Raw genomic sequence first — 26,244 nt, 5'->3', positions numbered from 1 at the left:
GGTTTTCCAGCCTCAGGAAACTCCCGCCTGCCTCACGTCGGAGCTCGCTCGACTTGCTAAATGAGAGGAGCTTTGCAACGGGGTTAACCAGCTTGTCTCGTGACCCAAGTCACCTTAACGTGGCTGGGTGGCGGAGTCTGAGGCGCACACCCGCTCTGCCTCGGAATTTTCTCGTCCTCCCTCCTGTGCTCCGCCCCAGACTGGTGGGCCGGCTTCTGCTGTGCCCCGGGAGCCGCGGCCTGGAGGTCTGCGCAGGGACAGGGCCGACCTGGCGCGCCGGCTGGCCCCGGGGGCAGAGGAGCGAGGAGCCCCGCCCCCAGAGGCCGAAGGTGTGGCCCGCACCTCTGGTCCTTCCTCCACCGCATCAGGGTTCTCCAGAGATGCCTGTCCCTGGCCTCCTTTCTGGATGGGAAGCGGGAAAGAGAACCCTCACCGCGGCTCCTCCCTCGCGCTTATCTTGGCATCATCAAAAGTGCCGCCGGGAAGAGGAGGGTAGAGAGGGTGACAAGATGACTGGACCCCCAAATACGGACCCCAGCTTAGCCAGAGGCAGCGTGTTGTGCAGAGGAGTATGGCTGCAAAACATGGAGACCAAGTTTACTGCTTTCCAGAGTGAGGGCGGCTGCTGGGCGGCTGTTGAGTTCCCTTGAGCGCAGTGACAGGCCCGAAGGGGTGAGGGACAAGACCCGAGGTGACCTCCCCTGGCTCTCTCCAACTCCTTCCTCCCCCCCAGGACAACCTCTCCTCCCACCCTGTGGGAGAGGGGGCGCCGAGGCGGTGGTCACCGCGCCGCGCGCCTCCCCCGCCGGCCTTTGTCGCCATCCGAATTCCCATGCTACTCTTTTTGACGGGTCACTGGTGGCTCTATAGGCAGGTGCTATGGCGGGGTTGTAATTGCCCGGGCCGAGCCTGGTGGTTACCAAACCCCCCTCCCCAACCCTGCCGCCCGCGTTCTCCCCGCCCCCACCCCCTGCAGCTCCTCCAAGGCCGCGCTCGGAGGTGCTCGCCCACTGGACGCCTTGGAATCCACTAGCAAGTTTCCACCCTGAGGCCTCGTGTCTTCCCCGCACTGCGCCCACGCTTCCTTTACTCCCCTGGCCCAGTTGTCCTCGCCCTCGCCTCCCATCACCCCAGTGGTCCCCAACCCGAGTGCTCCCGGTACCAGCTGCCAGCTTCACCCAGACCAAGCCGGAGGCCGCCCGGGCCCAGACTAGAGGCCTTCAAAGCGGTAGCAAAGGAAAAATTAAATGTAAAGAAGTTAATTATTAAGTAGTATTGTTGACTATCACCATCATCATTATCAGAGTATTAATTAAGTTAACCTTTTATTTACTCCTTTTGTTTGTGGGAGGAAGGATTTCTAAGTCTCTATGAACCGCTTCAGTCTTGCTGGACCCTTGAGCCCTATGGAAATATAGTCTCTTTCCTTCTGAGTTTTTGAATTTTACCGTCTCCAGAACAGTCCTCGGGGCTCCGCGGTCATCCTAGACTTGAGGGGATTCCAAGAAGATTTCCCTTGAGTCAAGCGACTGTCAAGGCCATTGGGGCTGGAGGGCAGTCAAGAGAAACCAGTCAGATGGCTTTTAAAAATCAGCCTCAGACAGCGGTGAAAAAGCGGGAGTAAGGGACCCCATGCAGGATCTAGTGTGAGGAGATAGGACTTCAAGTAGGAAGACCCTGGGGAGTGGAGGGGGTGCTGTCCCACCCTAACTTGCCAGGAAATCAACATACTTACAACACTCTCCCCCTACTTGCCTAGCTCGGTACTAGTTACTTTGAGGAGAAAAAAAAAAAAATTTTTTTTTTCCTGAAAGAAATTGTCAATAGCGATCCATCAAGCATTATTTTAAATAGGTAAAGTGAAAGTTGGGCAATTACCACTACCCTTATTATCATTAATAATCCTAGTATTAGCATTACAATAATAATCCTAATAATAACCACCGCCCGGCAGCTCAGCGAAACCTCGATTGCCTTCCAGCTGCCATCCCTGGTTCCAGCCGTGTTTGTTTTTCTTCTTTTCCCTTTTACATTTCAAGTTTGTCTCCTCGCGCGCTCACTAACAACTTTCTCTGTTAAATGCAAGAGCAAGGGAGGGAGGCGGCCAAACTTTCCGCGGAGCAGAAAGGCAGCAGCGGGCCGCGCTGCCGCCCCGGCCTGCTGTAATCTTTTATTCCAAAATGGGTCTCGGCGATTAGAGGAGACCCAAATACATGTAGCGGTGCATGAATAATGCTCATTGTAGGAAACTGACACTTGCTCAAGGAAAAAAAGTTTGGCTATAAAATCACTTCATTATTTGCTTTTACCGCAGCTTCGGTGCTAATCCCTTCGGAGGTCAGATTGCTTAGCATCTCTCTCTCCCTCTCCCCTTTCCTCCTTCTTCTCCGCCCTCCTCTCTCTCTCTCACCCCTTCCACACACACCCCCACCCCTTCCTTGTCTTTCCTGCGATTTCAGGCCGTATTTTAGATATTCCTTGTAAAGTGTGTGGCGACCGAAGCTCGGGGAAACACTACGGGGTCTACGCCTGCGACGGCTGCTCGGGGTTTTTCAAACGAAGTATCCGAAGGAATAGGACGTATGTCTGCAAATCTGGAAACCAGGTACCTTAGCAGGGCTGAGCTGCCCGGCTCCCCTCTGCCACCTCCCCTTCCTTTGTTTGTGCCAAGGCCTCCTCTGAGTTTCCAAACTGCTAGGGAGAGACCAGGCCCTGACCACTCCTGCCCTCTCCCCTCCTTCCTGCCTCAACTCTCAGTGGTGCTTCTGCTTGGGAAAGGTGGGAAGAGGTAAGGGAAGAGAGCTGAGTTTGAAGGAGGAAGCTGAAATCCCAGGGCCTCTTTCTGTCCTCTGTCAATCCCCTACCCCGCCCTTTTTTTCTAAATCCTCTGACACATTCCTACACTGGATAAGGCCCATACTCTGACTATAAAGCCAGCCCAGGGGATCTAAGGAAATTTAGAATCTAAACCACAAGTGCAGGCAGGTGAAAGGGCTGTTTTATGTTGCCTACCACCCCACCGCCATTTTTAGCAGCATTCAAGCTCAATGCTGTGACCTGGGTCTCAGGGCAGAAGTGAATCGCACAGGGCATCTCAGTCAAGGTTGAGATGCAAAGTGAGTATTGGCCAGTTGGGACAGACAGGATGTGCTGAATGAAGAACTGTGCCCTTTCAGTCTCAAAGAAGCAGGGCTGCTTGGCAGTGGGCAGTGGGCCTTCAGCATCCTTGTAAAGTTAGTTGAGCCTTGTCAGAAAAGGACAGAGTGAGCAAGAAGAGAAGGTGCCCAAGGAAGGAGTAACTGGCGGCCTTTCCATGGTTCCCATATCTTCTCCTTCTCTGCTTAGAAGGGGTGCCTGGTTGATTCTGTTTTGGTCTTGAGCAGGAACTGTCTCAAAGAGACATAGGAGTAGGGGCATGGGCTAAGTGTGAGCTAAAACTCCCAGAAAGAGTGAGCAGACCCCTCCCCCTGACTCAGTTTCCAGCTCAGAAGATCAGCCTTTTGGTCCCACACTTTCTTGGCCTTCTCCTTGGCCAGGCATACAGATCCTAAGTATAGAATGACCATCTCCACTCCCAAGAAGATCCTGGAGAGTACAGTGGTCAGAAGTCATCCTTTGGTTACCAAAATGGTAAAAACATTTTCACTAATTAGTATATGTATTAATGTCTATGATATACTTACACATATATTGCTTGCTGCTAGTGAATTGTTTATCTTTTTCTGAAAGCTAAGTCTGCTCATGCCAAGTTCTGATAGATTTGGATTATCAACAGAAACAAGAACAAGCAGATACTGCATTTGGATACGTTATTTTGAACTCTCCAGCCCTATTACCTGTTTAATTAAGTCCATAATTCTGTATCAGTTTCTCATGTCACCATTTGAACATCATGTTATATATACCCAGGACTGTATACCAGTAGCTCCACAGGAATATGGGATTACTGTGGGTCATCAGATTTCAGCAGGCCTCTACTTTATCTTTTATGCAACGCACAGAATTGGGGAATCAAAATCTCAGATGTTATGCTTGATATTTTCAAAGGGGTTGGCTGTCAACTCAAACATATTGATGTCAGTCCAAGTGCTTGTAAAGGAGTGATAATAGACTCATCAGGCATAGTGGTCCTCTTCTTGCACAGAAATTAAATGGCCCAAACTGAGGTATGCATCTTTCTCTCAGGCTCCAGATATTTATATACAGTTGATCTGATTTGAAGGCACTCGTAAGAACTAACGTAAGCTTCTATTTTGCATTAGTATGTTTATCAGAATACTAGAAGGATAACATTTGAGGATAGACATATGATTGCATTTAATTACACTGACCTATTTAAACTTCTTTACATTGAGCTACTAGCCAGCAAAGATGCCCAGAAGAATTCAGTTAGGAAAAAAAATTATTTCCGTTTTCTCTTTTATTCTAAGATTAGGTAAAGAGCATTCCAATTCATCATTAACAGTAATGAGAATGTTTAGAAATTGTTATGAACTTCTGCTCTACCTTTATTTTGAATAAATCAACATATTTCAAATCAGAGGGGTATGATCTCATAAAACTGTGGTTTGAGTGTGTAATTTTTTCCTAAGGGGTATTTCAGAAAAATATGCTTACTCCAAATTCAGAGTATATGAATTTTAAGGTTATGGAACAAAATAAAAATACATTTATTTTATTATCTTTCTTCCCACTGTAAATGTAACAGTAGCATGTAATAAAAACAGAGGAGAGCACCAAAACTTCTTATGTATTTACTGTGTAGATATGACTCTTTATGTATCTATATATATGTTCCCTCAGTAATAACACCTAACATTGAATAAATTTCATTAGAAATTTTCTCTGTACTTTCCTCTTTTAATGGCCAATATTTTCCCAGAAAATTTCACTGGATAAAACATTTATTTTCTCATGCGTCTCAGATAAATATTTCTAAGGCAGCAGTTACCTCTATTTTTTCAGATATCATGCTAATATTCTCAGTCCATATTATCATTTTTTCAGACAGTCCATCACAGTATCTTCCAGGCCATATTTACATTGTGGACATTTCTAGAATTTGTCCAGGCCTTGGGCTCTTCCCTTCCCACCCTCACATCTGTAAGCCTTGCACTCCTAACCACTCTGGCTTCTGCCTCACCTTCCAGGATTGGCTGTGTTTCTATGAATCTGGGATGAAGGTAGTCTATAAAACAACTCTCAACCTGCTGGTTATAAGGATGGCTTCGAACACGTAGACAAGAGAGGAAACAGGAGAGTGGAGAATAATGAAATATTTATCTGACAGATAAATGGGCTCACCCAGAGAGTGACAGAAAGAGGTAGACTCAAGAGCTGAAAGCGGAAAGAATAGTTCGCGGGAGAGGGATGTGGCAGGGATCCGGGCAGGCAAGCCGGCTCGGTACACAGCTCTGAAGCCTCACTCCACCCGGGCAGGTCGCTGTCTTCGGTCCTGAAAAGTCTCGCCCCTGCTCCACCACCACTGCGCCTGGCGGAAGTTCCCCCTCGTGAGCTCCTCCCCGCACAGCGGGGTCTGGCAGTCCAGTCGCTCTGACTCTTCACCTGCTTGGAGCAGGACTTTCCTTCAAAGGGTCAGGGACTGGTTTTGTTGAAGTAGCTCTGAGAATCCTAGCCCTTTCTCCCCCTGGCCCTGCGGGTGCCCATGGCCCTCGCGATTTGCGGACCCAGGCTTGCCGCTTCGCGGTCTTTGGCCGGGTCCGTACTCGGCTTCCACGCGTTTTCCTCCGCCCAGCGCCGGCTTCTAGTCCCCACTCTAAAGGCCCTTGGGGCCGCTGACCACCTGCGCTTTGTTTCAGGGAGGCTGCCCGGTGGACAAGACTCACAGAAACCAGTGCAGGGCGTGTCGGCTGAAGAAGTGTTTGGAAGTCAACATGAACAAAGATGGTAATCTACTTATTCTTAGTTCATCTTATGTTGGTTGAGTAGTAAGTAAATTATGTATACAGAAAATAATGGCACTCCTATGCATGTAAATCATCTCCTGAGCGTTTCTTTCCAGACTCTGGGAATTGGCCTTAGTCATCTTTAGTCATCTCCCGGCTTGAGTCCCAGCCCCACCCCACTGAACTCCCCAGGGTAAGGCCAATGCCTTCATGGGGCCCTTGCACCTCACAACCATCCCCACGAAGCTAGCGTTCCTGAGGCCCCCACTCTGCTGGGGACACACTTGTGACGTTTCTGATTTCCCATCCAGATTTCTCTTCTCACGTCTCCTGGCAGCCCTTTTGTGGCCAGTTTTAAGCCTGTTAGCCTCCCACAGGGTCTTGCTGTCTGGATGTCTCTGGAAGAGAATATCCTATGGACTAGGAGACTGGTTGAAGGAGGAAGGGCAGAGACATGAACAGGCAGAATGTCTAGCCCTTGTTTGTAGACTCACCAAGATCACAAAATCAGGACGGATGTTGTGGTGATCTGGGCTTCTCTCAGTTCTAAAGAAAGGGGCTGTAGTGAAAAGGTAACACTAGTGGGTGTCCCAGGCTAGACTTCAGCTCCCAGAAGTCTCAGCAAGAACTAGGTAGTCAGGGTGCTTCTTGGGCTTAGAGTGCAATCCAAGGGCGTGGCCGGCGGTGGCCTGGCCAGGGCGCCCCAGGCCGGGAAGGGAGCGGGAAGGAGGCGGGACTCATGGCCAGGAGGGAGGAACGGGGCCTCAGGACTGGGTGCGGAGTGGGCTTTGCCGTGAAGGAGGCCTGGGTGGGGTGGCATCCCCCTGAGGTACATACAGCTCCCACTGGGGAAGTTACTTCCTCCGCGGCGCAGGAAGCAGGAGGGAGCGTCCAACCTGTTGAACTTGTGTATTGACAAGTTGTCAAGCTCGTGGAGCGGAAGATTGCCCCGAATTAATTTGTTTGTTTAAACTGTTGGTGGTAATTGTCACATCTCCCTTGCCTTCCTCCAGCACATTCTGAGAGGGCTTTCCCTCATCCCATCCCCCGGCGGGCCCGGGCTCGGGTTCTTTTCTCCCGGGCCCTCCAAGACCAAGTGGTATTTCCAAGTAGGGAGGGGGATGGAGGTGGGCGGAGTGGTCGTCGGACTGATTGAGGAAAGTCTGTGCAGAGACGCTGTGTGTGCGCGCATGTGTGTGTGTGTGCGCGCGCGCACACGCGCGCCCAGTGGCTCAATCCTGTCTTACTCTTTGCGACGCCATGGATTGACTGTAGTCCTGCCAGGCTCCTCTGTCCATGGGATCTCCCAGGCAAGAATACTGGAGTGGGTTCCCGACCCAGGGATCTAACGCTAGTCTCCTGCAATGCTTCCTCTACACTCTATTGAGGTCGAGACCTAGCCACTCCTGCCCAGAGGATCGCTGGTCTCCCTGCAACCTGCCTGGGCGCGGAGGAGCCCTGAACAGATAGAACACACGTAGTCTTGCCTGAGGCTCGGCCATTAGTGTGACACTTTGGGCCGGGATGCTTTTCTCGGCTTCAGCTTCCTTATGCAAACAGTGTACGGGTTAGACGGTCTCAGAGCGCCCTCCACCCTCACGTTCCTTCTCCCTGCTTCTCTTCACTTCCCGGGTGCCCTTGCCTGCCTAGACGCCCCGGTTGGCCGGAGAGCGCGGCAGCGTCTGTGTGATGACCACGTCTCTGATCTCGGGCGCGCGCCGGTCTTTGTGTCTCTGCAGCCGTGCAGCACGAGCGGGGCCCTTGCGGACGTCCACCATCCGCAAGCAGGTGGCCCTCTACTTCCGTGGACACAAGGAAGAGAACGGAGCAGCCGCGCACTTCCCCTCCGCCGCACTGCCCGCGCCGGCGTTCTTCACCGCGGTCACGCAGCTGGATCCCCACGGCCTGGAGCTAGCCGCCGTGTCAGCCACCCCGGAGCGCCAGACACTTGTGAGCCTGGCTCAGCCCACGCCCAAGGTCAGTGGCCTTGCTGGGCCCGAGGCCGTTCTGAGTGGAGGGCGGAGAGGGGCACGCCCATTCTTTCTCAGCTGGGATAGCTCAAGCAACACTTAGGGAGAGAGACCTGAAGGGGTCCTCAATGCTTGGCCGAGCTCTGCGGGGAGCACTCGACCTCCCGCTCTCCCCTGTTGAGCTGGGGTGCTCAAGCTTCAGTGTGTAGTAAAGTCACTCTCTGAGCTGACTACAACTGGGGACTTCTAGGGCCATTCCCCCTTAGAGCAAATTTGAGGTGGATCCCAGGAACCTCCACCTTTAGAAAACACCTCTAGTGTCAAAGCCTGTCTGAACTAAAAGAGCAGCCTAAAGTGTTCCTGAAGGACAGAAGAGCTGAGTTGTTTTTAGAAGAAAGAAGTTGCCTGCAGCTGGCAGAAGAGCACCTTGAATTGCAACTGCAGGGATCTAATCTCTTGGACAAGGTCCTTAATGCAAGAGAGAAATGTGGAGCTCACCCTGTTAGGACAGTATGAAGAACCTGGCTTCATTTCCCACTCCACTTCTGAGTCACATGAATTTATACAAGGACTGAGCCTCTCCTAGCAGGGCCACAGCCAGAACCACCTCAAAAGGTACCCCTAGGGACTACCTTCCAGACTTCCAGCTGTTACCTACACAGATTCCCCACTCCAGGCCAAGAGGCCTCCAGATCTCCCCCAGACAAAGGCCAGCTGCAGCCCCACACTGCAGGGAAGCCAAACACCTGGGCGCATGCACAATATTTAATATTGCTTTCTTACCCTTGATGTGTATAATAAGCTTGGGAAAGTAGTGTTATGAATATGTTGTCAGTTATGAATGGGAATGCTCTGTGAATGATTAAGATGTCTAATTGAAATATTTCCATAATATACTAATCCTTTCTAAAAATACTCATATGCATATTTGTGTTTGGGATGCCTATTAATTTATACTTTTTTCCACATCTATTTTTATTTACTCAAATGCAAGAAGCTCTTCTCTAAACTGGGAGACAGGCCTGGCACTAGGCTCAGCCTGAGGAAAATTTGCTGAAGAGGATAGAAAAGCCACATGCCCCTCTTGATGGAAAAGGCCACCAAAGAGTGGAATGAGCCTCTCCCAATAATTATTATTTCCCAGACTCTATAGGTGTTCCTGTCTCCTTCCTTGGTCTAATTAGAAAACTTTAACAGTGGCTCTTCTTGCAGAGCTGTTGTTTCCTTACTCCCTGATTTTTCTCTTTCTTCCCTACCCAGTATCCCCATGAAGTGAATGGGACCCCAATGTATCTCTATGAAGTGGCCACAGAATCAGTGTGTGAATCAGCTGCCAGGCTTCTATTTATGAGCATCAAGTGGGCTAAGAGTGTGCCAGCTTTCTCCACGCTATCTTTGCAAGACCAGGTAGGACCAAAAGGGCACTGAGCTCTTGGGGGAAGAGGGTTGGGAAAGAAGCAACGGTTGTTAGGCTTATGAAACTAAATGCTACTTGGATAAATCAGAGCCAGGCATCCATTCTTAACAGCAGTGAGAAAGTGATTTTTCTTAGCTTCTTGCTATGGCTTCAAAATATCTAGCTATGGAATCCTTACTAAGAAGTGTAATTGTGTTATTTCAGGAAAGTTGGATATGATCTGCAAGAAACAAATATACAAGATCATTTTCTTTTTTAGTTTAATTGGAACATCAAATTTAATCACAAATTTTAAAAATCATAAATCTTAATGATTTTTTAAATTGTTAATAAAGCAGTGTTTTCTTAAGAACACTGGAACTGAGAGAAATAGAAGGTGATGAGAGTATTCCCTGGTTAGATTTTGAGAACTAGTCTCATTTTATATTTGCAGCTTTTATTTTTCATTATGATGCTCATAGTTTTGGCCACTGATGTATCAGCATGAAGGATTAAAGGGTGTGTTGCACAGCTCCCTTGATTCTTTAAATGCTTTTAGAGATTTTGTGAACAAATAGGTCTGGTGCATAATCCTGTGATTGTAAATGACAGTAAGAGGGAGAAAAAAATTATGTGCTGTTAAAATTGTGTCATACCAAAACTCAGAAGTTTTATTGTTAGAAATATCATAAATGGCCTCTGCCATAATTTTCTATCCTTAAGGGAAAGAAAGAAAATGAAGTATTCACAAAAATTGGCTGTTACCAGTACATTCATGGAAATTAATGACAAATTTCCCAAAAGGCTAATAAGTAGTTCCAAAAGCAAAGGATTTGTTTCTTTAATTCATTTTATACCTAATTAAAGCATAATAGTGCCCCTTAATATGAAGTATGTTTCCTACAGAGAGACCTGGCAATGTGCTCAAAACATTTAATCTTCTAGCATGGGATATGCTTTCTTTTGTGGCCTGGACTTTCAGACATGGTTAGAATTAGACATTGTTTACCTTGCATTTTGAAAGTATTATTTTCTGTACTTAATGCAATAAAGCTGAAAATAAAGCATTTTGAAAATTAAACCCTTCGGTCTAATTGTGATTTTGGTTACAAGCCTTCACAATTCAGCTCTTAGCATTCAGAAGGAAATCCTCTCACATAAATCATCCAGGATTACTGGTTTTGGAGAGATTTTTCAGAAACAGATTTTTCAAGATGGTTAGTTTTTATCTTTGACCAGATTTACTTGTAGACTCTGACCATTTGCTCTGTGTGTGTGTGTCTGTCTGTCTGTAAGTTGGCTATTTTTCCTCAAAACAAGTATTTGTAGACTCCTTAATCCAAACAAAATTTACTTACTATCTGCCACTTAGCCCTTCAGTGGAAACCCTTCAACAAGCAAACTGCAGTGAAGTGGAATCCAGTATATTAATTTGGAAAAGGAGCCAGATTTTCATTTTAAATATTCAGTAGCACATTTCAATAGAATGAAAATGACAAGCACCTTGATGCTGTCCACTTATGAGTCTCAGAAAAATCAGGCAGTGAGATGAGGTAAACTCAGCAAAACCCAATTAACATAATTACACCCTGATTTCCCTGCATGCCTCTTGGGAATTAGTGATCGCTCTCCCAGCCCAGCCCCCTCAACCCTCCAGGGAGATGGGGGCCCACATCAGCATGCTTAATCTGGAATCCTCAATCCTGATAATATCAACATTTTCTATGCGAGGAATCTGCCTGCTGACCTGTTGTTGGCATTTCATAGGGCCTGGGTCACCCATGAAGTTTCTAGGTAGTCAGGAACAAATGGATGCAAGGACAAGAAGGGTAAACCCTTTTCCAAGGGAAGCAAAATTGGGGAAATTGGAGTGACTGACTCTCGAGTGCATGTGCAAGTATAGACACCTTTTAAAAAGGAAAATATGAGAAAATAAGGGAAAGCTAAAATATTCAGAGGAAAAACTACCAGGCATTTAAAACACTTTTTAAAATGATAGAAATTTACATATTGAAATTGTTTATAAATTTATAAATTACACACTATATTATATTATACATCTATTGTATGACAGCTGATGCTTTTGGAAGATGCTTGGAGAGAACTGTTTGTTCTAGGAATAGCACAATGGGCCATTCCGGTTGATGCTAACACTCTACTGGCTGTATCTGGTAAGAATTGCACAATTTAATGACTTTGTTGTAGAAATTACCATAAAAATACATTACTGAAAAAAGAACAACATGTAAAGAATAACAAATTCCTGCTGAACAATAGAGTATACCTGTCATTTATAAATCTATATTTAAATGCAAATAATGTTGTTTTGTTGTATTCATGACTGCTTGCATTGTTATTTAAATGCAAATTACTGTGTTTGTTATTATCCAAGAGAAGATTTTATATTAACTTTCATACAATATAGCCAGTTTACATAGAATCAGATATCTTAGAGTGACAATTGAATAGATATTGATATGCAGGATTTTGTCAAAAATCAATATTAAATCATGAAAATGCCTTCATGTTAGAGCATTTATTGCATATTTTTATTCTAGGCATGAATGGTGACAACACAGATTCCCAGAAGCTGAACAAGATCATATCTGAAATACAGGCTTTACAAGAGGTGGTGGCGCGGTTTAGACAACTCCGATTAGATGCTACCGAATTTGCCTGTCTAAAATGCATCGTCACTTTCAAAGCTGGTAAGCAGATACAAACTGCTGTCTCTTCTTCCAGTTTTGCCATCTCACTAACTCAAGTCAGTTCAGTTGCTCAGTTGTGTCCGAACCCTTGTGACCCCATGGACTGCAGTACACCAGGTCTCCCTGTCTATCACTAACTCCCAGAGCTCACTCAAACTCATGTCCATTGAGTCAGTGATGCCATCCAACCATCTCATCCCCTGTCGTCCCCTTCTCCTCCCACTTTCAATCTTTCCCAGCATCAGGGTCTTTTCAAATGAGTCAGTTCTTCACATCAGGTGGCCAAAGTATTAGAGTTTCAGCTTTAGCATCAGTCCTTCCAATGAATATTCAGGACTGATTTCTTTGGAAATCAGTCTAGCTAGATCTAGCTGGATCTTCTTGCAGTCCATGAGATTCTCAAGAGTCTTCTCTATACAGTTCAAAAGCATCAATTCTTTGGCGCTCAGCCTTCTTCATAGTCCAACTCTCACATCCATACATGACTACTGGAAAAACCATAGCTTTGACTATTTGTTGAGTTTTGTTTTTTTTTTTTCACGCCACCCCACCTCCCCCCGCCCGCCCGCCCGCCAGCCACTGCACCGGGCCAGGCCTGAATGTTGTTTTAAGCCAGCTTTTTCACTCTCCTCTTTCACTTTCATCATGAAGCTCTTTAGTTCTTCACTTTCTGCCATAAGGGTGGTGTCATCTGCATATCTGAGGTTATTGATATTTCTCCTGGCAATCTTGATTCCAGCTTGTGTTTCATCCAGTCCAGTGCTTCTCATGATGTACTGACTCTCATCCATCTCCAAGTCCAAAAGAGAGGTGATGGCTTTCAAGAGAGCTGATACTCTTAGTCTGACTCCATTGGACCTGCATGTTTTTCTGCTTGTTGACTATCCACTTCCAGAGAGTGTTTTCCCCATCTGCATTCCTGTGCTGCTTCTCACAATTTCATGGTCTTCATTTCTAGTTCCTACACACAGTGGTTCTGAACTGAGAAGTTTCCGGAATGCTGCCGCCATCGCCGCTCTTCAAGACGAGGCTCAGCTAACTCTCAACAGCTACATCCATACCAGGTGACCCTTGTTTGCCTTGAACATGTACTAAAGAAAATTGTTTCCATTGTGAATGCATGAGCAGGCAGTAGAAAGCCAGTTCAAACACTGCGACTAATTATCCTGTTGCCAAGCTAGTTAATTTAGTTAGAATCTACACCCTCATCTATATCTAAGGGTAGGGGAGAGAAGCAAATCAAATTAGGTTATCAAAGTGAAAGCACTGCCAGACACTTTACTCTTGTCCCAGATGAACAAGTTGATCCATCAATATAGCTGAACACATCTAAGTGAATGTGTATCACCCATTGGCTGTCTGTAGAAACTCTCAGTCACTGGGGTTCTGGCAGTGCTCCTCCTGGCCCACCAAACAAGCAAATCCACCACAAGGTCTGTAGACCTTCTGTTTCCATTTTCATATGAAAAAAGCAAGGCTTTTAAAAGAGCAATGGAACCTTGCTAGTTTACTAAGTTAGGACTGCAGTAGATCTGAGGTTAGAATACAGTTGCTATTCTTTTTTATTCTCTAGATTGATCTTGAAGGGAAGCCCATGGGAACCTGTCTCTATCATCTCAGCATCACCCACAGACACTCTGCTGGGAGTAACTATATCAAATGGGTAGAGGGCGCTAATACTTTCGTTACTAAAGGGAGTCAGAGAAACCCTGAGTCACCTGTATTCATTTGGGATGATACCACTTCTGGAAAGATCACCTTATTTCTTTATAAATCCCCTTTTGAATACTAATAAGTAAAACTGTTCCCTGTCCCAGAGTCGTTGAAGGTCACATTCAGAACTCCTATTCCTGAAAGCTTTAGGGTTCATAGCAGATCTTTAGTAGCTGACAGCAACCAGTATCTATTGAGCGCTTACCATGTACCTTACAACCCAGCATGTTGTGATTTTCCCTGAAAGTAGAGGGAGTATATAAACAAATAAATTTGTAAAATGTGAGTTTAAAAACAACAACAACTGTTCCCTGTCCATGGAATATCACTGAAACTGTGATGTGTGATAGTGCATGTATATGTTTTTCCAAACTAAAGTCCCATGGCTTTTAAATTTAAAATCCACATTAAATTTTAGAATGTATATAGTAAGCACCTAAGACTTGTTCAGAATTATAAAATGGAGCAGTACATAATTTGGGCACTTTTTTCCCCATTAAAAACTAACTTGTAAAAAAAAAAAAAACTAACTTGTATAACCTAACTGACCTCTGACTTAGAGTCTTTAAGGCATAAAGAACATCACCCCGGAAGAATATGACACTAGGTATTGATTCAGCCCTTGCTGAGCCCTTGCTTTTTGTAGGGTGGCTCATGAACACTGTGGGACACGAGAAAGGACTATCCATTATCATTGCAGGAAGTAAGCAGAAGTGTTCATCAGACCAGGGAAGAGAAAAAGCAAAGTGGGGACTGAGAGATGAATTCTAGTTGGATGGAGTAGGAAAAAAATCTGGAAAGTCTGGTGGGTGGAGAAGACAGGTGAGCTGGTCCTTGGATTCCAGCAGGGGAGAAGGTGACCAACAGGAGCCAGAGAAAGAGCTGGTAGAGGTGCCAGGGGAGGTGCCAGAGAGGGAGTAAGGAGAGTCTGAGAGAACCTGACATTTCGAGAGCTGCTTTTAGGATGACTTGAGAGAGTTAAGGGCTTTCCAGGTGGTACTAGTGGTAAAGAACCTGCCTGCCAATTCAGGAGATATAACAGAAGTAGGTTCTATCCCTATGTCGGGAAGACCCCCTCGTGGAGGGCATGGCAATCTGCTCCAGTATACTTGCCTAGAGAATCCCATTACAGAGGAGCCTGGGGGGGCTATAGTCAGTCTATAGAGTCGCACAGAGTCAGACATGACTGAAGTGACTTGGCACGCACGAGAGCATTAAACCACAAATTAACAGAAGTCTATTTTGGAAAAATGATGAGTATACTACTTCTCCCTTACCCTCAAAACAAAGAAATTATTAAGGGAAGGAACACATCTACTTTGACATGAGCTTTGTATTTCATGATATCAGCTAGAGCTATAATTTAATATTAATGTCTAGAGTCATAAATGTGACAAAACTAACTATACCTTACTTCTTAGCTCCTTCAAGTCAGTGAACATTCTCCTCTAGCACTTTTCTGTCTAGAAGAATCTGAAATCTAAATGAAAAGTTAGTGTTGCAAACTGAGCTAATTGTGCATTAATTGTTAAACCTGCAAACTGACCTAATTGTTACAGCTCTGTAAGTGATTTCTCTAATAATCTAGGACATAAGGAGAGGGCTAGAAATTGGCATTTCACACAAACTATACATAACTATGTGTAATAACCATATATAATAATGAACAATTTAGTTATATATAATAAACTATATAGCTGACAATCAAATACATGGATCTGTGACAGACACAGAACAGTTACACTTGAAACAAGAAAACTTCCAGTTATGTATGCTGATGGATGGAGTCAGGGGCCTAGATATTCTACAAAATAATTTTGAGCAGTCAGAGAACCTCTTTCTTTCTCTCTCTGTCTCTGTCTCACACACACATACACATGGTTGTTGTTTCTGGGTAGTACAGTACTCCACATATAATAAACACTTAATTTGTGTTGACTGACTAACCAGCCCCTTCCTAATTAGAAGATAAAAGAAGTGGGTGAGTAGGTGAGTGGATAATCTACTCACAGAAAATCAAGAGTTAATTGTCTATGAAGTCTCCAAAAGCCATCCTTTCTGTCATTATTTCCCAGTGTTTTCTCACTGGGGGAAACGTCAGCACATGGAGTGGTTGCTGCAGACAAGATGGGGGCTTGTCTAGGCCATCACTGCTTCCCACCCACTGCAGGGGGCTTCTCTCCTCTGCCTGCCTGGGAAAGGAAACAGAGTTGTTGAAGAGAGTAAGTGGCCAAGGTGAAAGGGAAACATGGGTCTTCCTCTACTTTCCAGAAAACATAGGAGATGCTTTCAGCAAGGAGAGCAAATGCGATTTATGTGTTGTTGTTGTTGTTGTTTTTCTCCTGTGGGGAGGCTCCACCATGTCCATTCCAGATCATTAAATGTAGTCTGGCCGGGCAGTGAAAGAGCCAAACGAGATCCTCAGAGGCCCAGAATGAATTGTCAGCCTAGAATCAGGTTGAAGAGAGGGACTCTCTTGTGCTCAAAACTTAGAGACAAGCATGAAAGTTGTTCCCCTGGTCTCTGTTTGCACAGTGGGGTTATTGGGCATTTAAACTCAATGTTCAGTTACCTAACTCCTGTGTAGGATATGATATCTGTCAGTTTCTAGCACTTGTGGCCAGCCATGAGTTGAACCTGGCTGAGTCAGTCTTTCGGGTGGTTTGTGTCAGTGCATGGAGCCCTCCTGAATTGATAACCTGATTCCAAGCTATAGACTGAAGAAGCATCTGAGCTGCAGTGAGGAGGTGGCTTACAGGCATCTAAAAGCAGCAGAAGATTGAACTTGTACATCTGAGTACAGATATATGTTGGACATCAAGAGAGGAAATTGTTCAGCAATTTCTCACATCTTTAATTATATGCCAATTTCATTGACATGAAAGTTGGGTGGCACTGCCATGCAACAGAGCTTAGTCTTTAATTTGCAGTGTAATAAAGATGGAATTATTCCTGAGAGTGACTAAGTATAGTGCCTGAATAATAATTTGGATAATTGCTCGGAAAAAGAATCCATTTCATTTGAGGGAAATAGCCTGGTGAAGGAGTCTTGAGAATCAGAAAATGTGGATGTTATCACTAGTTTTTACATCAGTACTAGTGGTTGGTGTCTATACTAGCAACCTTAAGTTTATTATTTGGTCTAAATTGAGTACCGTATTTCTTAAAAAAAATTTTTTTCCCAAATAAAATGCAACCCCTGTGCTAATGATGAGACTGTCACCATGTGCTTTTGGCAGCGTCATTATGTTCTCTGTGCCTGTTATTCCACCTGCCGAATAGGGACAGTACTGCCTGGATAGGACCCTGTAGTATGTTATTAAAGAGGCTCAGTCAGGAAGTTATGCTGAAGATGATGTGTGTTCAAGGACAGATATTAAGCCTGTTCGTGATGGATCTTACCTTGCTTTCATGGCTTCTCCTATTCCAGATACCCCACTCAACCTTGTCGCTTTGGAAAACTCCTGTTACTTTTGCCAGCTTTACGTTCTATTAGCCCATCAACCATAGAGGAAGTGTTTTTCAAAAAAACCATCGGCAATGTGCCAATTACAAGACTGCTTTCAGATATGTACAAATCCAGTGATATCTAAGCTCTCCAAGTCCCCACTTTTCAGGATGGGACAGTATCTGATGAACTTCTACCCATGGAGAACAAACCTCAACTAACAAACCCTTCAGGAAGAATAAATCTGGGAATATGTAGCCTTCAGAAAAGAAATGTCAACTGACACGAAACGATTTCAGTAGCTCTGACCTGCTGCCTCACCCAGGGTAGGGCGGCCTGGAAGGAAAAGGGTATAGAAGGACCGCCTGAGCAGAGAGGACTCACTGCTGCCATGCCCTGGGAAGGGGCCGAATTTGGGGTTGCCACAGGCCGTGCCATTCTGCCTCTTACCTGGAAGATCAGGCTGAACTACCAATAGCTGAAACATAAGTAGAACTTTCTTTTCCCTTTTAGCATATAAAGTTGGGTAACCAAATATAGCTCTGTGTATAACATCATACAGCAGCCTTCAGAACTATTTTATGTTGAAGAATTTATTTTAAAAATAATGCTTAGGTTTTAAATCAAAAGTTTTATCAAAAGTTTCCCTTCTATTGTACTGCATCATAAAGTGGCCTTCAGAACTGAATTAATATGTGAAGGGTAGCTTATGCTGTGAGATTTGCTTTTTCTCTATCTTTTTCCTTTCTCTTTCTTGCTTCCTCCTCCTCCCCCTTCCCTTCTCTCTCCCGTTCCTTCTCCCCTTCCCCCACTCTCCTCCTCCTCCTTCTTCTCAGTACCATAGGCCAGGCAACCTTGTCAAAGGAATTGGTGGACGAAAATGAGATTCTCACCACGACTTCAGGTTGGATAACATCTCAAAACTAGAAGAGCTTTACTAAAAGAACCCAAGTCGAGGGAGGATGAATAAAAACAGCAAAACCAAATAAAGTGGAGATGAGTGATGGAGTGAGGCAGACCGCTGTCCCATTAACATAGTGCTGAAACCAAAGGCAGTGGGGGTCCAAACTCATGTTTCAGTGAGTCACACCAGATAGTAAATGAACAGAGACATGAGACCAGAAGGAATTTCAAGGAGATGGATGCTAAAAGTCTTCTTGATCCATTGCTAACAGCCTGAGACTCTTCAATGCCTTTCAGAAAACTGGTTTCTAGTAAAGCTTTGAATGCCTGCACATGCACACACACACACTTCGTCCTACACTGTAAGCTGCTCCTTTGGTATGAATCTCTACTTATGGAAGTGTAGAAACAAACATTTAAAAATAGCTGCTGTACTTTTCACATTTTGATTTATTAGGTACTAGCACTGAGGGAAAATATTCAGCACTTGGACTATTATAGGATGAGTAAAACTTTCCTTGTACAAAGTGGAATTAACTGATTTGTGAAGTTAAAAGGTTGTACTCATTGTATTTACAAAGAATAAAAAATATATTGAATTTAAATGAACTCTGCCTGGTTTCTTACTCTCCATCCCTGGCTGGTCCTCATTCACTAGAGACAAGGTAGCAGTGGCAGCTGGTGTAAAAACTGAAGCTCAGAGCACTGCAGCCTGAAGAACTGAACCACAAAGGCAATTTCCTTGTTACAGTGAATCCCATTTGTAAAACGATGAATAAAGAAATAAAACATAAGATTCCATTCTCTGCCGCTTTCAAATGTAATTGCATCTGTTAGAAAAATTGCTGTGTGAGGAAGAAAGAGGCCGATTAACAGAGTCTTCATTCACTTGCTCCTCTGTTTCTAACTCTCTTGCCAACATTTCAGTCCTGACCAGGAACTTAAGAATTATTTAATGATAAAAAAGATAAAGTGTGAAGAACCATATTGGTGAGTAAGACGTGCAAGGAGCAGTAGAAAGTGAATTGAGATGTTCTCAGCAAATCTCAGGGCACTGGTCCCACAGCCAGAAGCCAGTGATGGAAATCTGAGGTGCTGAAGACCATGGGCACTGTGGGCTCCTCCTGGGCAGCATCTCCAGCAAGAGTCTGGAGCAGAGATACTTGCATCTCTTGATTAAACTGACCTGGTAGATAGCATGTGTGGAAGTTCAGTCAGCCATCAATTCCTAGTCCACTGATTCCACTGAGAAAGAGAAGTTCCTCTTACAGGAAAGCAAGATACTAAAAAATGTGTACAAGAATGTTCTTTTCTTTTTTTTTAAATTTTTTTTTAAAGAATGTTCTTTTCAACATTGTAGAGAATAGACACATTGCAGTAAATACAGATGGTGTTACAATAGTTAAAGTGAATGGACTAGAGCTGATGTATAACATGGGTAAATCTGGAATATGATGTTGGGAGTGGTGGTATGTGAATCCCAGAGGATACATACAGATTGGTTTTTATATAAAGTTTTGCAACCTATAGAACAATACTCCACCATGTTTATAGATACACAAATGTATAGCATATGTTAAAAACAAACATGAGTATGGTATGATAGTGGTGTCCTTTGGGAATGGATGGGATTGGTGAAGGGTACCAAGATGACTCTCCCTCAAATGTTTCTGAAATGGTCTATTTCGTAAGACAAAAGAGACTTGGGAACAAATATAAGATCAATGACAGGATTTGATAAAGAATAGCAATGGATTCAAGGCTGTTTATCCATGTAATAGTCAATTTTTACTTCAATAATGCTGAATTACTTCCAACAACAAACCTGTATTTCTTGTTCATGGGACTGCTGGGCTGGGCACCTGGCTACAGTTTGGGTGCAAATGGGATCCAGTGTTTCTTCATTCTGGACTAGCATCTTCTCTAGAGCAACTTATTTGTGTGGCAGAGTGTGAAAGTGCAAGGGGCTGAGCCAAACCATGCAAACATTTAAAGCTGCTGCTCCCATCACATGTATTCACTTTCCACAGGTCAAAGCCAAACACAAACACGTGGCCAAACCCAACCTCATGAGGGCCGGGAGTGTATGCTTCTCATGGAAGAGGAGGGAATCACTGACCTGTAATAAAAGCTATTACAGTCCTAATCTGCTTTAATCTATTTGAAATATTCTCAGCAAAGTTAAAAGGGAGTAAGTTTCCTGTGACATGCCACAAAATACTGATTTCCCAATGGAATTGCCTTTGTTTGGGGGCATCTCTGCCATTACAAAGAAGAATCAAACCTGGCTGTCATAAATCAACTATAGTTTAAAAACAGAACAAAACCCTCGCTTTCAATATTTGACAAAGCCCAGAATTAAAAATCCAGTAGCAATGTCTTTTGGGATTTTGGAATCTCTGCTGTATACAGCCTGGATACTTTAAGAACTGCTTGCTTGGATTTTAAGGCAGACATTCTCTAGGGTTGGTATTGTGGGGGAGGTGCCACAGTTGTCTTGGAATATACAAATTCCAGATATGCAATTTCAATATATGCAATTTGAATATACAAGCAAGAGAAGATGAACCCAGTCAAGTGATGACAGCAGTCAAAGAACAGTCTTCAGTGCTTCTCCTTTGACAACTTTTTTTTCTAAATCTAGGAGGGTCATCTTGCCTGGAAAATCCCATGGACAGAGGAGCCTGGTAGGCTGCAGTCCACGGGGTCACTAAGAGTCGGACAAGACTGAGCGACTTCACTTTCACTTTTCACTTTCATGCATTGGAGGAGGAAATGGCAACCCACTCCAGTGTTCTTGCCTGGAGAATCCCAGGGATGGCAGAGCCTGGTGGGCTGCCGTCTATGGGGTCGCACAGAGTCGGACTCGACTGAAGCGACTTAGCAGCAGCAGCAGCAGCATCTTAAAGTAGTGTTTGCATACAATGACAATTACATATGGAGTCTCACATTTGTGTTTGAATTACTTTTAGTTGTTCTTTGACTCTGGAAAAGAGAGAGAACGGAGGATGTTTAGAAACTGAATTGAGATTCCCAGTTTACCACTTACAGTTCAAGGTTTCAGTACAATTTAGGGGCACAAGAACTGAACCCACTGACTAGAGACCAGCATGGGGGTTGCTGTCTTTAATCATTTATATAAAAATAGAAAGCTACTGTGGAGATTGTTTAGTAATGTAAGGAAATATCAAATCACTGTGTTCTGCACTTGTATCTAACATAGTGTTGTTTATATCTCAATTATATCTCAGTTTTATAAAAAGAAAGGACATAAAATCACAGTATTCTAATAGGTTGTACAAGGAACAATATTCACATTGTTATAATGATACAAAAGCTAATTATTGGTCTAATTAAAAGTATGATAAAATTTTGGGGAAAAGAAGGAGGAGTGGTGGAGGTACTAAGTCTTCATCTCATAATATTTATAAATTAAAAAATTGCTTTTTTCTTTTATTTATGAGATGATAGATATTAACTAAACTAAACCTATTGTGGTAATCATTTCATAGTATATGTAAATCAAACCATCATGCTGTGCAACTTAAACTTATACAGTGATGTATGTCGATTATTTCTAAATATAACTGGGGGAAAAACAAACAAGGTAGAGAGCAGGAAAAAAAAAAGGAAACTGTCTACTTTTCTGCAAGTTACTTGTGTATGTGTGGCTCTCTCTCCCGATGGTACATACGGTTCTACCTCATTCGTGTTACCATCTGCCTAGTACTTCATTGTATGCACTATAGTTTACCCAACAAGTTCCTTATTGGTAGACTTAGGTTGCTTGCAGTTTTTTTACTGCAATTAAACTACAAATTAAACTACAAAGTGCCATCCTTCTATGTACACTTCTGTGAACTTTTGGGGTTTTTCTGTAGGATAAATTCTTAGAAGTGGTATTTCTGGGTCAAAAAGATTGTATGCATTTTTAATTTTGATACATACAACCAAATGGCTCTCCAAAAGCGTTGCATCAATTTGCACTCCTGCCAAGAGGGTGTGAGAGAGCCCATTGCATTGCTCAGAATTTAAAAGTGCTTAATCAGACAGGCTTGATGAACACTTCAGAAGCTGTTAGAAAAATACAGAGAATGCATATGTTTCAATTATGAATATGCCTCTGCTACTGGACTGATGAAGTAGGTTTCACTTTGCACCCATGGTTAGAGTTTGGTTCCCTAAATTTTGCAGTCCAGGCCACTTATATGAACTTTTGACAGTACCCATATCATGATGAAGGCTGAGAGACATTGGATAAATGAAAATATAGAAAGAACTTGGCAGACACTTTGTGCTGCGAAGAAGCTGCTCTAAGACTTTCAAATCATTCATTTTACAATAACTTTTTATAATCGCTTATGGAGGGAGATCCCTGATGGTCTAGTGGTTAGGATTCTGGGTTTTCACTACAGTGGCCTAGGTTCAATCCCTGGTCAGGGAACTGAGATTGTGTAAAAAAAAAGAAAAAAAAGATCATTTATGGAAACTGAAGAATAATAATAACTCTCTATGAGTAGTTCCAGTACCTTTATGACAATGGCTTATTATTTTTTTCAATGTAGTCTGTTTTTTAAATCACGATTTTAGATTTTTGAAGCTCATTTTGGAACATGAAGTGTTTTTTTTTTTTTTCCTCTGAATACTTCTGACTTGCATATAAACCATTAGGGAGGGTGGTCAGAGTTTTCTGCCACTGCTGAGCTGGGCTTGTCAGCAATGTGCAGAGGGCCTTCTCTCCAATGGAGAAACCAGGATGTTGTCACATAGCCTTGGCATCTTTCTGATGTACCGAAGTGTTGCAATGTTCTGCTGGGAAACTGTGAGTAGGGTCAAGTATTGAGGAAGCCAAAGTCATAGGTTTGATCCTCAAGGAGTCAGGCTTTGTCTGTGGCCCTAGTATCTCTAAAGTCCTTCAGTGGTTATGTCCCAGGATGCTGAACAAGTGGCAGTGGAGGCCTGGGGTCCTCCACTGTGAAGGCTGGAGAACAACTCCCAGCTCTTGTCCCACAGGTGTTATCCAGGGTATCTTTACACTGACCCAGCCATGAGCCTGGTGGAAGCAGGGCTGGCCAGGGTGAGGAGACTTGGGTTCTAGTTATGACCAATGTGATCTCGGGCAAGTCAGTTAACCTCTCTGCACATCAGTGTTTTCATCTGTGCAAAGGAGCACTAGACTTAATGATACCTAATTTCCCTTCCTCTTTGGGGGCACCAACTAATGAGATTGATTGGATTTCCAAAGGTGCTCAACCTTGACTACTTGCTCACCAAATCCTTTCATTTGGACAAGTAGTTTTCAATCTTGGCTGCACATAGAATCACTTTGGTAGCTTTTAAATGCCCAGGGCCTAGGCTGCATCCACACCAGAGCAAGTACACTGGAATCTCTGAGGCGGGGTCCAGGTATTTGAAAACTCCCCAATGATTCCTGTGTGGAGCTAAGGATGAAAAGCCCTGATGTGGTCTTTGGTTGGGAGACCTGAGGCTGGAGTCACGTTCAGGCTCCCGGATCATCTGTGTCCCTCGTTCCTCATGCCTGGTTGCGCTCCCCCTACACACTGGTGACCTTTAAAAAAGTTAATTCTTTCCCCTTTATCCCTGCTCTGGCCTGTCATTGAACTCACCCAGCTGATTGTGGTGCTTATGATTGAGAACCTCTTCTGACCGCTTCCCTTTCCCCAGAAATTAACGTGATCATTAAGGCTTATAATTTCACTCACCAGTGCTATCAATCAAGGGGCTGTGAAACAGAGTTAAGAGTGCTTTTGTAATTGGCAGCAGCCTGTGATTCGGAGCAGGGCATCCAGGGGCGGTGAGCAGGCTGGAGGAGGGGAGAGCTGGTGTTCAGGGAAGGGCTATGCCTCCCTGAACTGACTCCTTCAGCTCTTTGTGACCAGCTCCCCAGGGGTCAGTAAGCTCCCAGCGTCATCTGCCCTGAATATCAAAGGGAGGAAACCAGTTCTTTGCTAGCAGTGCTTCAGGCTACCCCTTGCCTACCCCAGGCTCTCTGCAGTTGAAAGGAAGGTCTCTTCAGGTTCTGAAGAGAGGAATAGGAAGGATCAGTGGATTCTTTATACACTGGGCAACTTGAGTCTTGTCAGGGAGGAGCAGTCGGTCAGGATTATCTGTAGTTCAGAAGTGAGGTTAAGGCTGTCAAGCCTGAGGGACTGACACATTCCTCCTCTGTAAAACCCTTGCTTAGAGATACCTTTTGTGTGTGCTTGGTCACTCAGTCGTATCTGACTCTTTGCAACCCTATGGACTGTAGCCCACCAAGCTCCTCTGTCCATGGGATTCTCCAAGCAAGAATACTAGAGTGGGTTGCCTCCAGGGATCTTCCCAATCCAGGGATTGAACCCACGTCTCCTGCTTACCCGGGCCTCCGGGTAAAGGTGGATTCTTTACCACTGTGCCACCTGGGAAGCCTTAGAGATACCTTGGAACCCCATAAGTAGCAGCTGAGCATGGAGCAGTCATACTCTGTGCCCCATCACCCCACCCAGATTGCCTCCAGGCTTCCTCATGCATACTGGGAGCTGGTGATCAGGGTGGCCCTGAGACTCTTTTCCCTCTTGGGAGGATTAGGGGGCTGATTCAGTTTCTGCTACACACAGTGTCTAGTGGAATATCTCATACATACATGTAGGTGGGCCAGAGGTGAAGGAGGAGTAATTTTTGAATTAAATATCACATTAAAAGTAACTTTCATTTGATAGTAATACAAGAAATTTGGAGGGGAAAATTATCTATAATTCCGCCTCCCTTACACCATTTTTATTTTTACCTTTTTTTTCTAGTTCTTACATATACACCTATATATTTTAACATAATCAGTGAACATATTTTCCATTCTGACACTACTCTTAACATTCTATCAATTGCATTCTTAGAGTATCTGTGAAACTTCAGAATTCCTTTTGGTGCTTGCATAATAATTCTGATACTTGGAATATGCCATAGTTTTCCTCTTTCACTGTTTTGGATAATTATTAACCCAAATGTTTAATAAAATAAATTTATATTATATGGAACGACATGGAAATATTGTTAAAATGTTTAACATTACCCATGGAAAATGTTAAAATGTAGTTTCCTGGTTCCCACTTCTTGAGATTGGGATTCAGCAAGTGTGAGGTGGGGCCTGGGCATCTGCATTTTGACAATCCTGACGCAGGTGGTCCCAGCACCATAGGCTTAGGCAGGTGCTGCATCTGCCTAAAATAGTCAGATCACACCGCTGCTCTGAACCCAGAAGCTCCCCAGATTCTACAACTGAATTTTGCAGTCCACATAAAAGACCAGTCCCCTGCTTCGGAATGTGTCTACTGAGTTAGTGTGTTTATCAGGATACTTTTCTTCTCACTCATCTCCCAGGGCTCCTTCCAAGTGCTGCCCTCTCGGCAGTACTGGGACCCCAAGGCTCAATGTGCTTGCATGCTCCCAGGAAGGGAAGAAAGTCTGGCCAGTGGTGTCATATTTCTGCATAAGAACTAGAGCTCTAGTTTGGTGGTTGCCTCGTGGTTTGGATTCTGGGCTGTCACTGCCATGGCCCAGATTCAGAGCCTGATTAGGGAACTGACATCCTGTAAGCTGCATAGTGTGGTCAAAACAAAACAAACAGCAAAACAGAGATCAAGGATGGAAAACACATTTTCTTTAAAAAAAAAAAAAAAAAGTTATTGATTTGGCTGCATTGAGTCTTAGCTGCGGCACCTGGGTTGGCCCAAAACACGTGGGAACTTAGCTCCCTGAACAGGGATTGAACCTGCAATGGTAAGGTGGACTCTTACCATCAGGGAAGTCCCAACACATTTTCTCAACAAATTCTTAGAAATCATGACTGCTCCCTTAAAGAACTGTTTTTTCCTTTGTTTGGTCTTTTAAGCAAATTACTGACACATGCACAACATGATTGAATTTTAAAATGTTATGTTGAACAAAAGAATCCAGACAAAAGAGAGCGCTGGCCCAAGGATACAGAGCTGGGATTTGAAGCCAAGTCTGAGTGACTTTAAAGCTTATCCCCTTTCTACTAGTCCTCAGCTCACCTCTTGGTTTTTAGCCTGGGCTCTGGGTCTGCTGTTAGGGGAGGCCTTGGCCAAGTCCCTTCCTGCATCTGAGAAATGAGAGGCTTGGATGGAATTGCTTCTAAGATTCCTTATAATTCTAATGTCATATGAGTTTATGAGTCTAGTTC

The 26,244-nt window shown here is 44.2% G+C and overlaps 1 protein-coding gene and 1 non-coding gene across 2 annotated transcripts in view; both read left to right on the top strand.

Moving 5' to 3' along the window:
* Positions 1-20,686, top strand: part of NR2E1 (nuclear receptor subfamily 2, group E, member 1) — a gene marked incomplete at its 5' end in the record, with an annotated part of 119,246 nt that extends 98,560 nt beyond the window's left edge. Inside the window, 9 exon segments of the mRNA XM_010856695.1 lie at positions 2,460-2,605; positions 5,820-5,907; positions 7,646-7,668; positions 7,671-7,883; positions 9,137-9,283; positions 11,347-11,443; positions 11,831-11,980; positions 12,939-13,044; positions 17,124-20,686. Of these exon segments, the coding sequence (XP_010854997.1) occupies positions 2,460-2,605; positions 5,820-5,907; positions 7,646-7,668; positions 7,671-7,883; positions 9,137-9,283; positions 11,347-11,443; positions 11,831-11,980; positions 12,939-13,044; positions 17,124-17,286 (1,133 nt within the window).
* Positions 20,687-22,416: 1,730 nt separating this feature from the next.
* TRNAE-UUC lies at positions 22,417-22,488 on the top strand. Its single transcript has one exon. It is a non-coding gene; the product is annotated as a tRNA-Glu (tRNA).
* Positions 22,489-26,244: the final 3,756 nt, after the last annotated feature.

Source organism: Bison bison, unplaced genomic scaffold (genome assembly GCF_000754665.1).
Source record: "Bison bison bison isolate TAMUID 2011002044 unplaced genomic scaffold, Bison_UMD1.0 scf7180017864373, whole genome shotgun sequence".
Lineage (NCBI taxonomy): Eukaryota > Metazoa > Chordata > Mammalia > Artiodactyla > Bovidae > Bison > Bison bison.
The sequence above is the reverse complement of the archived record's forward strand: the minus strand, read 5'-3'. Positions and strand labels throughout refer to the sequence as shown.